Source organism: Canis aureus, chromosome 4, assembly GCF_053574225.1.
Source record: "Canis aureus isolate CA01 chromosome 4, VMU_Caureus_v.1.0, whole genome shotgun sequence".
Classification (NCBI taxonomy): domain Eukaryota; kingdom Metazoa; phylum Chordata; class Mammalia; order Carnivora; family Canidae; genus Canis; species Canis aureus.
The window spans coordinates 60,825,875-60,838,338 of NC_135614.1; the positions used below are offsets into that span (position 1 = coordinate 60,825,875).

Sequence of the window (12,464 nt, forward strand, 5' to 3'; positions counted from 1 at the left end):
AGTTAGGCCATAACAAAAAAAAAAAAAAAAGAAGTATTATCATTGTTTGCAGCTGCTTATTGTGAGATTTGGGATTTTCCTCAGTATTGTGCAACCAAAAGAAAATACAGAAGTGCGTTGCACACTCAGGCCAATTTATGTCCGCAAGATTACCCGTTTCAAAATCTTTTGTTTTCATCAATATCATCAAGTTCCCACTGATTGACTTGAACTAAGTGCACTGTATTTGGACCGAAACAGCAGCTTGATATGAAATAGTTGCCTTTATTTACTTTATGTTCTGGGCTCCAGAATAAGCTTTAGTTTGAAAAACCTCTGGGTGTCCTTGCTACGTGCCCAGCCCTGAGCCGAGCTGATAAAGGCATCATCTTAGGAGGTGGCTCACGGAGGTGGCTATGATTAGCCTCATTTATCAGATGGGGAAAGTGGAGCTCAGGGGCACAGAGGCAGGGAATGGACCCGGGTTTGCTGGCTGCCCAAGCCTCTTGGCCACCTTACCCACCTGTCCTCCAACGTGCCGTCCGTTATTAGCCTCGGGGCCCCGATGGCAAGTGTGTGGCCTGCCTGGTGGCCGCCCTGATCCACACCCTAACCCACACCCCCCAGGACCCATCTACATCATCACCGAGTACTGCCGCTACGGGGACCTGGTGGACTACCTTCACCGCAACAAGCACACCTTCCTGCAGCTCTGCTCCGACAAGCGCCGCCCGCCCAGCGCTGAGCTCTACAGCAACGCCCTGCCCGCGGGGCTCCCTCTGCCCAGGTACCAAGGACCCTCCGGGGGCCTGAATCTCCAGGGAGCCCCGAGGGGCACCTGCTTGCTCCCTCCCTGCGTGGGACAGAAGCTTGAGGCCAGGGCGGACTGAGAGGGTTTGGGGCCAGGGCTGTTTCACACAGTCGGTGACCTGGGGCTCGGCCACCCCAGACCTGTCATAACGCTGTGGTGACCCTAATGGTGCGATCGGCTGCCACCCACAGACTTTCCGCAGGGGCCCAGGCCCTGTGCTGAGCACGTGGCCAATGTGACCCCCTCCCGGCCCCTCCCACTGTTCCTGTGTCCTGACCCCTTTTCCTTCCACAGCGAGCACCTGGAGCTCTCCTGTCCCCTGCCTGACTCCCTTTGAAGCGCACCTTGCGGTGCCCCCTCAGTCCCCCCGGCACCCACGGGCAGTGCAGCGTCTTTCTTCTTCTTTTCCAAAAGTAATTTATCTCAGTTCTTTTGTTGATAACAAAAGCAAGATGTGTTCATCTTGAGAGACAAGGATAACTTCAGAAAATCACCAAAAGATCTTAAAACTCACCCCTCTCCTCCCCAACATATGATGGATTTCCTTCCGTTCTTTGGTCTACCTCTGGGGACACATGCACATGTGGTCCCAAAGCTCTCCAGGGAGCTGGTGCTGCAGGCAGAGGCCTTGGGGCAACTCCTAGCCCTCCCTGGGCTGTGGCTGGGCCCTCGCAGGGCATCACGGCTGGATGGTGCTGTGGAGGCCCCAGAAAGGCACCTTACTACCTGCCCTGCTCCTGACCCTCGCACTGGGGTGCTGTGATCATGCCTATGTGGGAGCTCCCTGAGGACACACAATGGGTCTTGTGTCAGCCGAGCACCCCAGTGCCCGGCTCAGGGCTCCACAGGCTGGTTGAAAGGGCTCACTGTGTGGCTGTTCGAGTGGCGACGGGCTGACGGAAGATGAGTGGTGGTTGGGGAGAGGAAACCCATGAGCGACAGGGCGAGCAAGGAAGGAGGAAAGCCTGGGGCCTCTCCTGTGATGTTCCTCTCTCCTCCAGCCACGTGTCTCTGCCTGGGGAGAGTGACGGGGGCTACATGGACATGAGCAAGGACGAGTCAGTGGATTACGTGCCCATGCTGGACATGAAAGGAGGCGTCAAATATGCAGACATTGAGTCCTCCAGCTACATGGCCCCTTATGACAACTACGTCCCCACTGGTGGGTGTGCAGTGTCCTCACCTATGCACGGCCCCACACCTAGGCAATCGTGCATTCTTACAGAAGCCTTTCATGTGCCCAGGCTGGCAACAGCCCTGGGAGGAAGGTGGCCTTGTCCCCATTTCATAGATGCAGAAACTGAGGTTAGCCACCAGCACAAAGCTGCCTTGTGGTGGAGCCCCAGTGTGAACCTCTCTTTCTGGGTCCAGAGTGGGGAGGAGTTGGGGTTGGGGAATGGCACAGAGGAAGCCCGAGGCTGACCCAGTGTCCCTGAGAAGCAGGCAAGTCAGACTGAGCAAAGGTGGCCCAGGGCTAATGCCAAAGGCCTTTGTGGCCTTTGGCCAATGAGAGCACTGATAAGGTAGGAGAGGTTTACATTAGATATTTCAAAGTTGTTATCCTTTTGTGGAGGACTTAACAGGATCAGTAGCTACCCGTATTGGACATTGAGCCCCATGAGTGAAAGGGCAGGGGTCCTACGGGCCCCGTGGAGACATAAGATAGTAGGTGAACATCCCTTCTCCCCTAGCTCCCGAGAGGACCTGTCGGGCAACTCTGATCAATGAGTCCCCAGTGCTTAGCTACACGGATCTCGTGGGCTTCAGCTACCAGGTGGCCAATGGCATGGAGTTCCTGGCCTCCAAGAACGTAAGTGCAGTCATGGTGGGTGGAGTAGGGTCATGAGGAAGTGGGCCACCCAGCCAGCCAGGGTCCTCCAAGTACTCAGCTCCATATGGCAGCTATGTCCTGCAGGGGGGACCTACAGGAAGGTCCTTCCCCACAAGGACCCCTAAGGCCTCAGCTCCCATCTCCCCCAACCCAGTGTGTCCACCGAGATCTGGCAGCCAGAAACGTGCTCATCTGTGAGGGCAAGCTGGTCAAGATATGTGACTTTGGCCTGGCTCGTGACATCATGAGAGACTCGAACTATATCTCCAAAGGCAGCGTGAGTACCTTGCCCAACCCTGTGTGCCTCCAACCCTGGGAAGAGGTTCTCTCCCGGTGAGACTGTGATACATGACTGTGACACATGGGAGATCAGGGCAGAGCTCCTCATGGCCTGCCCTATCCAGCGGTGACAGGCTTTGCCTGCCCAGCCATGTGTGCAGGTGCAAGAAGAGAAGCCACCTGCTATGCATGGGCTTAGCAGGTGTGGGTGGAGCTTAGCAGGAGGTGGAGATGCTAAGGTTGTGAGGGTGACCTGGAGGCTCAAATTCACTGGTCATGACGGGCGAGGACCAGCTATAATGGGTCCTGGGAGGGGGGGAAATCAAATGTGTATTTGGTTAAAATGTGACCATCCTGCCTGTCACTTGTGTTCCCACTCTCCGTAAGGGGACAGTGAATCCCGGAGCTGGAGGGGACTCTAGACCCCAGAGGTCTAAGGTGGCCAGGTCAGAGCTGAGAGGTACCAGAGCGTGTCTCTGGCTCCCCTGCTCTCTACCAACCCAGCCGGGGGCCTCTACTGGGGTCAGGAAGTGGGGCCATCCTGTGAGAGGCCTCAGACCCTGGGGCTCTTCCTCAGAGATGGGGGCTTTCATGTCACCAGCTGTGGGCAAAGAAACTGGGCCTTCTGATCACCTGGCTGGCACTGGGGCAGGTGTGGGATCTGTAAACTTGCAGAGATGGGCTCTCAGGGCCTGGGGAGTCAGGTGCTAGCGCAGGACCTGCCAGGCCTCCTTGCCACGCCAGGTACAGAGTGGAGCTCGGCCCTCCTCACACTTAATGCCATCCTGCCCTCTCACAGACCTTCCTGCCTCTGAAGTGGATGGCTCCCGAGAGCATCTTCAACAGCCTCTATACCACCCTGAGCGACGTGTGGTCCTTCGGGATCCTGCTCTGGGAGATCTTCACCCTGGGTACGCTTCCTTTTTCCTTCTCTCTCAGGGGCACAGCACAGCCTCCCCCCTGACCACTCACACCTCTGGCCTGCTGGGGCTGTGGAACAGGCTCTAGAACAGGGCACAGGGCTCTGATCCAAGTCACAGCTCTCTGCTGCTTTCTCACTGCTGTGTGACCTTGGCAAGTCCCTTGTCTTCTCTGGGTCTCTTTATCTCCCCATCTGATTATGGAGGAATTTGGAAGTGACATCAAAAAGCCTACTTGATTCTGGTGTTCTCTGGTTCTCTGATTTTGGGGAGGGTTGCAGTCTCTGTCCAGAGCCTCCAAAGGAGCTCATATTTCCCAATGGCATTACACTCCAAGGGCATTACACCCTTGCCCATTCTAGGGCTGGTGGGTCTCTCTCTGTCCCATAGATAATTTGCCACTTTTCCAACACCTCTGAGTCTGTGTATCTCTTGTCTCTGCTCCCTGACAGGTGGCACACCTTACCCAGAGCTGCCCATGAACGAACAGTTCTATAATGCCATCAAGCGGGGCTACCGCATGGCTCAGCCTGCCCACGCCTCTGACGAGATGTGAGTAGATCCTTTGGGAGGATTTGTGTGTGTGTGTGTGTGTGTGTGTGTGTGCAAACAATAGATATCCAACTTTCTAAAAAATGACTTTATTTATTTATTCATGAGAAACACAGAGAGAGAGGTAGAGACACAGGCAAGAGGGAGAAGCAGGCTCCATGCAGGGAGCCCGACATGAGACTCGATCCTGGGATTGCAGGATCACACCCTGAGCCAAAGGCAGATGCTCAACTGCTGAGCCACCCAGGTGTCCCAATAGGTATCCAACTTAACCCACTTAAGGCAAAAATAGATCAGTTCAGAGATCTAGAAAAACCTTGGTATAGCTGCAAGTAGGTGTTCAGATGCTGTCATCAGGAATCTCTTGTTCTACCCGGGTCTGCTTTCTTCTGTGCTGGCCTCGTTTTTCAGGCCAAATGGCTACCTGCCCGCTGCTTTCACCATAGTCTGGGCAAAAGGCCCCAAGCTGACTGTCAGGGCACAGCAGGGGTCACATGCACACCCAGAGCCAGCCATTGAGCAGGGAGCATGAAAAGTCCTACCGGCCAGACCTGGGGGCCATGTGCTCACCCAGGTGTGGTAGATCCTGTGGGACCACTGGTGGAGGGAGGGCCTGCTAAGGGAATGAGGGAAAAATCCCTCTCCACCTGTCCTCCCCAACTCCCTTTATTGCTCACCTGGTTCTGGAAGGCAGCAGACCCCCAGCCAGAGACCCTGACCCCGTCTGTGTCTCTCCCCAGTTATGAGATCATGCAGAAGTGCTGGGAAGAGAAGTTTGAGATCCGGCCTCCCTTCTCCCAGCTGGTGCTGCTTCTCGAGAGGCTGCTGGGTGAGGGGTACAAAAAGGTATGTTGAGGCAACGAAATGGAGAGTTCTGGTTCAGAAGTCAGACACTCGGTGCAAGGCTCTGTGTGTCATGCTGGTTTTTAAGGGACCACCCTATACCTTCTTGGGCCTCAGTTTCCCTGCCGGTACTAGTAAGGGGTGGGCTGGAGCTGTGAGTTGAGTTTATTTTAGCAGCACAGAATTTGTTGAAATGAAATGCTGTGTGGAAGCCGATGCCCACAGCCGCCTTCACCCTGCATCCCTCACCATGCCTTTGCACCCACGCCACGGCCTGGGGCTCCTTCAGAAGTCTGAACAACCCCAGGCTACATGTCTGCTAAGGGCCTGGCCACTTGAGCCTGTTGCTGGCTCATTCTAGGCAAATGGAGCAAGTAGGGCCTTAAAACCCAGCCTGTCCACCAGAGGGAGTTACAGGGAGGGGTGACACTCGTCCTCTTTCCCCTGACCCATTCCTAACCACACTCCCACCCACCTTCCATCACAGCTCAGTGCCCAGGGAGATAGATTGGGTTGTCACCATTCAGCAGTTAAGGAAACAGAAGCCCCACTGAAGGACGTTGAGGCAAGGTGAAAGCCCACGCCAGTCTCCTCTGATGTAGGGAAAGTGTTAGGGTCACGGGCACCAGTCTGCTGACTGTCCCCTCTCTGGGAGGCCCTGAGCTCACCTGTTCTTACGAGGTGCCAGGTAGGAGAGCCACTCAGTTGTGTGGCTTTGGGTCATTCTCCTTCCTCTCTGAGCCTTATTCACACAAGGCAGGGGGGGCCAGGTCAGAGTCTAATGTTAGGTGACCCCCACGGGCGTTTCTGGTCTGACTATCCCTGCTTCTCCTGCCCTGTGGAGCAGAAGTACCAGCAGGTGGATGAGGAGTTTCTGAGGAGCGACCACCCAGCAGTCCTTCGGTCCCAAGCCCGCTTGCCTGGCTTCCCTGGCCTCCGATCCCCTCTGGACACCAGCTCTGTCCTGTACACTGCTGTGCAGCCCAACGAGGGTGACAACGACTACATCATCCCCCTGCCGGACCCCAAGCCTGAGGTTGCTGATGACGGCCCACTGGAGAGTTCTCCCAGCCTTGCCAGGTAGCCACTCTGGCCCGAGGCCCAAGACAAGTGTGCATCGTGTCTGTGTGTGTGTCTGTGTATGTGTGTCTGTGTGTCTGTGTGTCTTCCTACCTCCAGGCTTGCCCTAAAAGTAAGTTACTTGGGGTGAGTATTTGTTCCTGCCAGTGAGCAGAAGAGAGAATTGAACTCATTTGACCTTTAATGACCCCAGGGGGAAAGAGCAGGCTGGTAAGAGACAGAATGGCTGGGACTTACTTGCAAGGTAGCTGTTTCCTGGAAAGTGGCCCCCATAGGCCATCTATCCAGGCCCTAAGGAGAAGTAGGAAATCTAACGAGCATCCCCAGCACCCCGTGTATTACTCCCCATACCCGTGTATCACCAGCCCTGGCCTGTGCTCTGTTCTCCAGCACCAGGACCCCCGGGAGCCTGGCGAGGTTGTAGGAGGCATGGTGCCCACAGGAATTCAGGCCAGAATTCAGACTGGGAAGGAGATTCGTGCTTTTCTTTTGCCTTTGGGATGTGATGAAGTTACAGTGGGTGGAAGAAAGTGGGAAGAAGGCCCAGCCGTCGCCAGGACTTCATGTTCAGACAGGATCTTCCCTGAGCGGAAGAGGAGAGTCCCCCACGAAGCCAGACACCCCCCACACCCTGCTTCCTAAACCAGATCCACTCTATGGTGAAGCGGCAGCAGCCACAGGCAGGGCTCCAGCTCCAGCTGTGCCGCCAGCTGCCTTGAGGCCTGGCCAGGCCCCTTCTCTGCGGGCTTCCATCTCTCCACGAGGCCTTGGACTAGACGGCCCTCTCCACCTAAGCTCCCTAAGGAGCTAATGCTGCAAGGCTCCAGGTAGCCAGCGTGCGGAGGAGCTCAGCTCAGGGCTCGGACAGCTTGAGGTGTGGTCGCTGGCCTGTTCTGTGCCCTCATGCAAGCTGCCTCCGTGCCCTGAGCCTGCGGTTCATCCTCTCTGAAATGCAAACCGTGGCGCCCCCAGTGTGCGGGCTGTTGGAGGATTCGGTGTGATGGCAGACACGTACGGGAGTGCCGGGCGTGGAGATGCTGATGGGTGAGGAACAGCTTCGGAGCTGAGTGGGGGTGCTGCCCTGAAGTCTCCCTGTGACGCAGGCCACTGACATCACCTCCCCGAGGGGCCCTCCCCTCATGGCGCCTGCCTGGTGTCGTCCTTACAGGGATTAAATGCACTAAAGGGTGTAAGGTGTTCAAGGTTGAACACACAGAAAGCTCTCGATGACTGCTATTGTTTCACTGTGGTTCCCTCCCAGCCCCTCACTCACTCGTGTGCCTTCTCCTCCTAGCTCCACCCTGAATGAAGTCAACACCTCCTCTACCATCTCCTGTGACAGCCCCCTGGAACCCCAAGAGGAGCCAGAACCAGAGCCAGAGCCCCAGCCCGAGCCCCAGGTGGTGCCGGAGCCACCGCTGGATTCAAGCTGCCCTGGGCCTCGGGCTGAGGCAGAGGACAGCTTCCTGTAGGGGGCTGGCCCCACCCTGCCCTGCCTGAAGCTCCCCTCTACCTCCCAGCACCCAGCGCCTCCTGGCCTGGCCTGGTCTCCCATCAGCTGTCACTTTCTAGAAAGCTTTTGTCCCTGCCATGTGACACCCCAGCCACTGGGGCTGGCCTAGGAGGCAAGAGGACTACAGAGGCCGTGACCACCCTCTGCCTCTGGGGAGGCCATGTGACTGGGAGCCCGGGTTCTCCCAGGGCACTTAGTTTCTCCATCTATAGGATGGGAGTGCAGGGCCCGGTGACACAGAATCTGGGCTTCCTTCCCCGGCTCCCAGGCGGGGAGGTTGGAACCCCTAGAGAGATTTTTGAGGCTCAGGAGGCATGAATTCATGCTCTTCGGTTCAGCCAGCTACTCCTCAAGGAGCTGTAGCTTTCTCCTCGCACTTTCATCCCCCCAGGAGCTGGGGAAGGGACCCTGGCATCTCTGGCTCCTGGCTGCGTGGGGCCCTGGCCTCAGCAGTGGTGTCTGTCCGGAAGCCCCTTCCCCCGGATGCCAGTCTCCACTTTCCCAGGCCCGAGCTGGTCTGGGGCCATCCATGCTTCTTGCTGGGGGCTGAGCCAAGTACAGGACACTCTGGCCCACAGCCCCCGTCCCAGGCGCTTGGGGCACACCTCACCACACAAGTGCCTGTGTCCATGTCTTCCTGGCCCCATAAGTGCCGGGGTCTTTTTCCTTATCACTGCCAGTCTTACTCCACCCACCAGAGTCTCCAGGGCCAGGCGGGCCCCACATCTGTGACGGGAGTGTGGATGTGCCCACGGGAAATGTCCACATGTGTGGATCAAGTTGCGCACTGGACCTGATACGGGACCTTGGAGGAATCCCTCACCCTCTCCAGGCCTGTTTGCCCTGTTGAAAAATGAGCAAGGTGGACTCGTTGACTTCTGGTGCCCTGCCAGTACTAACATTCTAGAATATTCCAGAGGGTAGCACACTTGCCCAGATGAAGCAAAGCCAAACACTCTAAACCTCTGAGCTAGGGGTCAGTTGGGGTCTGGGGAGATTCCAGACCATGCATCACACACTCTGGGCATTCAGGAACCGTGCCCCTTCCCCAGAACCCCAGCAAGTTCCAGAAGGCCAGCTGCCCAGGTCTTGACTTGGAGTGACAGCCAGTGTCTTGGAAAGCCCCCAGCAGCTGCCCCGTGGGAAGACTATGGGACCCCTTTCAGACCCAGCGATGACCTCTGGAGCCACCCTGAGCAGACGAGGCAGAGAGGGCAAATCAGACTCCCTCGTACAGTTTGCTCTCCAGCACCTGCTGTCCACATCTGTGCCACAGGCATTGTGGACTTTTGATGGCTCCTGGGGGCCCCCAGAAAGGACAAGAAGCCTTTCTAGGGAACCTGAGAGGGATGCAAGAGGCAGGTACTTTGAGGGGGCGCCCTCTCACCCACCAGCTGCCTGGTGCCCGCGGGGTACGGCTTGGTCACTTGCTCAGGCCTGCTCGCTGCACTCTCTCTGCCAACTGCACCCCAGCTCAGTGGGCATTGGAGGTGCCAGGGGAGTGAGGGTCATGGCCAAGACTGCTGGCAGGGGGAGAGCTGGGATGGGCACCAGCCCCCTGTGCTGGTCCAGGAGAGGGAGGGGGTTCTCACTACGGTACCAAAGATGTAATCACCTAGGTTTACAAGTATTTTTAGGACTCACATTAACTCACATTTATACAGCCGAAGTGCTATTTTATATGCCATCAAATTTGCCTGTGTACTTTTTTTTAAGGGAAAGATGTTAATATTAAACCTGGTGCTTCTCCCTCATGGACTTCGTGGTCTCTGGTGGGATTAGGGTCCTGTGCCTGGGAGGTGCCAGAGGTGGAGTGGGGCAGGTGGGGGCTGAGCCCCGGCCACAGTGCCCCCACACAGGGTCCTTGAGCTCCGAGTCTCGGTTCCATCTGTAAAATGGGGTTTGCGCCCTCCCTCCACCCCCTGCTTAGCAGCTGGATGGCCTGTACCTTGGGCTTCGGGCTTTCCAAGGTGTGGAATGGAAAGGCCCTTGCGACTCTGCAGTGCTGGGCCCTGGGACAGGCCGGACTGTTCGCAGGCTCCTGCTGAGGAGCCCGAGCCCCTCCTGCGGCCCCCACCCTGCCCCACCACGTGCTTTGGCTTTGGCTGGTAAGCTGGGACACCCCCTGCCCTCCCCTGCGTGCTGCCCGCGGGCCAGATGGAGGCTAACGTGGCTTGTGACAGGCCGCCGCTCCAGCCCAGATCCCAGGCCCCGGTGAGTAGCGGCTGGGGTGCAAGCAGCAGCAGGGCAGACAGAGCACCCATGGGGGCCAGAGAGCGGCAAGACGCAAGGAGAGAGGGCAAGTGAGAGAGGAGAAGGGGAAGAGAGAGAGGAAGGTGGGCGGGGAGGGGGTGGGTGCGGCCAGGGTGAGGCCCTGGGGTGAGGCCAGGGCAGGAACGGGGGCCCAGCTGTGTCTCTGAGGGCAGGGTGGCTAGGCTGCTCAGGGGGGTGCAGACCCAGCAGGCCCCAGGCCCCTCACAGCCGCAGCTGCTCGGTGGTTCGGGGCTGGCCTGAGCCGAGCATCTGGGCGCCTGCTAGCCAACTCCATCCTGACTATAGGCTCCGTGACTATAGACTACAGACATCCACCCACCCCGGGCCCGACAGACCCTAGCAGTGCGGGGCCAGGGCCATAGAGCCAAACAGGGCAAGCGCCGGAGTGCAAGGGTCTTAGACCCAGGCTGTGGCTTCCTGACCTCCTCACTTGGGCCTTTTGGCAGGGGTCACCCAAGATCTGTCACACTTCACTGTGTGATCTCGGCCATCCTTTGCTCTCTCTGATGTGGGGGAGGGGGCATCTCCGTTTGTTTCTGGGGGGCAGGCACCTCTCTTTGGAAGCACACGCCTCCCTGGACTGCCGCCAGGGGTCTGGGGCTGTGGCTGCCCATGGGGAGACGTGGGGCAGCTCTGACTCACAGGCCCGGCCGCCAACGCAAGGGCAGCTGAGCTATGCCAGGGGAAATCCCGCCCGCTGCATGGCCTGGCTGCACAAAGCCCACCCTCCTGGGGGTCCTGGCTTCAGAGAACACCCAGAGCCTATGACCTTCTCTTTCCTGGTAGTAGAGATGAATAAGCCAGTACTCGGATCTGCCCTGTGAAGAGAATAAACAACCCACATTCCAGACGGGGATTATCCTTGCTCATGGGAAAAGCCTCCGTCTGGAGGTCAGGAGACTTGGGATCCCTCCATCGCAGGCCTACTCCTTTTGGGACCTTGACTAGATTACACCACATCAGGCCTCAATTTCCCCAGCAGTAAATGGAGCTACTGATGTCACAAAGGGAGGAAGGATGATGAAACCCTGGTGAGCACTCACTGAACAGTTACTCTGGGCCATGGTGGTCCTGTCCCGTTTTCTCATTTCACCCTCACACCAACCCTAGGATCCAGGTACCACTACTGTCCCCATATTACATTTGAAACCAGTTCAGGAAGGTTTTGAGGCGACCTCCCAAGGCCCTCCGGTCAGAGCGGCAGGGACAGGATAGGAGCATGGGCCCAGCAGACTCCCAAGTCAGTGCTCAGGGAGGGAAAGCACGCAGCCAAGGTTGCAGAGCTGGAGACAGGGGAAGCCTGAGTCCCAACCCCTGTCTCCAGACTCTGGACCTGTCTGGTGCCCAGACCAAGGAGGGACTAAGTGAACCTGAGGGCTAGCAGAGGGCTTGGACCCCACGCTCCCCACCCCCAACAGAGGGCGTGCAGGAGTCGGGGGAGGGGAGGACCATAGGTCACCTCTGCAGCTGGCTCCTGCCTCTCCTCTCAGGCGGGGCCAAGGGAACTGGTGAGCTAGAATTTTCCTCCCAGACGGATGAGCCACCTGGGCTGTACAATTCTTCCACCACCCCATTCACAGCAAGGAGCCTTGTTCCTGGAAAAAGAGGGAAAGACTAGAAGGAGCTATTGCTTGAGGGGCTCTGCGTCTCAGCTGACACACGGCTCGCAACCCCCTCTGCACCAGGGCACACAGTCTAACAGCCTCTTTGATTTCTTTGTTCGATGTCATAAGGATTAAAAATTGCTTTTATAAAAGTATTTATGTACCATACACGTGTATTAAAAACAATCCGTCATCAAAATAAATAATCTAGAAGGTCTTTCCTTTGTGTATTTTGCATCTTAGACTCCAGTAACATTGTAAATGCGTCTTTTCTTCACTCAGCAGCTCTGAGTATAGGAATTTATCTTATGGAAATCCTGCTTCTCACTGTTAACAGTTTAGTTATATCCTTCCAGGGCTTCCCTCCCCCGGCCCCGTTACATCTATGTATTTTCTGTACCTATCTGTGTAAATATATAATTACAATTTTAAATAAAATGACTGCTACCATTTTGCAACATTTTTGTTTTTCACTTAAGAACATGTCATGGCCACACGTGTTTCCAGGTCAGTGGTACATGTAGATAGCAATGCGTTCATTTTGAGAGTCATGCATAATTTAAAGCATGCCTGTGCCATTCATTATTTGACCAGTCCCCTATTGATGATGGGCATTTAGTGGTTCCAAGTTCTAAATTATGCTGGAATGACCATTGTTCATCAAGTTTGTTTGTTTGTTTATTATTTTTAAAGTAGGCCCCACAGCCAGGGTGGAGCCCAATGCGGGGCTTGAACTCATGACCCTGAGATCAAGACCTGAGCCCCATGAGATCAAGAG

General features: G+C 56.5%; 1 protein-coding gene across 4 annotated transcripts in view; it reads left to right on the forward strand.

Moving 5' to 3' along the window:
* The window catches only part of PDGFRB (platelet derived growth factor receptor beta), a 37,703-nt gene extending 28,141 nt beyond the window's left edge, over positions 1 to 9,562 (forward strand). For all 4 annotated transcript variants that reach the window (XM_077895920.1, XM_077895918.1, XM_077895919.1 and 1 more), the window contains 9 exons: positions 607 to 766; positions 1,792 to 1,952; positions 2,482 to 2,600; positions 2,776 to 2,898; positions 3,700 to 3,811; positions 4,273 to 4,372; positions 5,113 to 5,218; positions 6,063 to 6,295; positions 7,590 to 9,562. In XM_077895920.1, the coding sequence (XP_077752046.1) occupies positions 607 to 766; positions 1,792 to 1,952; positions 2,482 to 2,600; positions 2,776 to 2,898; positions 3,700 to 3,811; positions 4,273 to 4,372; positions 5,113 to 5,218; positions 6,063 to 6,295; positions 7,590 to 7,767 (1,292 nt within the window). In that variant the 3' untranslated portion in view covers positions 7,768 to 9,562. The remainder of the gene's footprint in view (positions 1 to 606; positions 767 to 1,791; positions 1,953 to 2,481; positions 2,601 to 2,775; positions 2,899 to 3,699; positions 3,812 to 4,272; positions 4,373 to 5,112; positions 5,219 to 6,062; positions 6,296 to 7,589) is intronic.
* Positions 9,563 to 12,464: the final 2,902 nt, after the last annotated feature.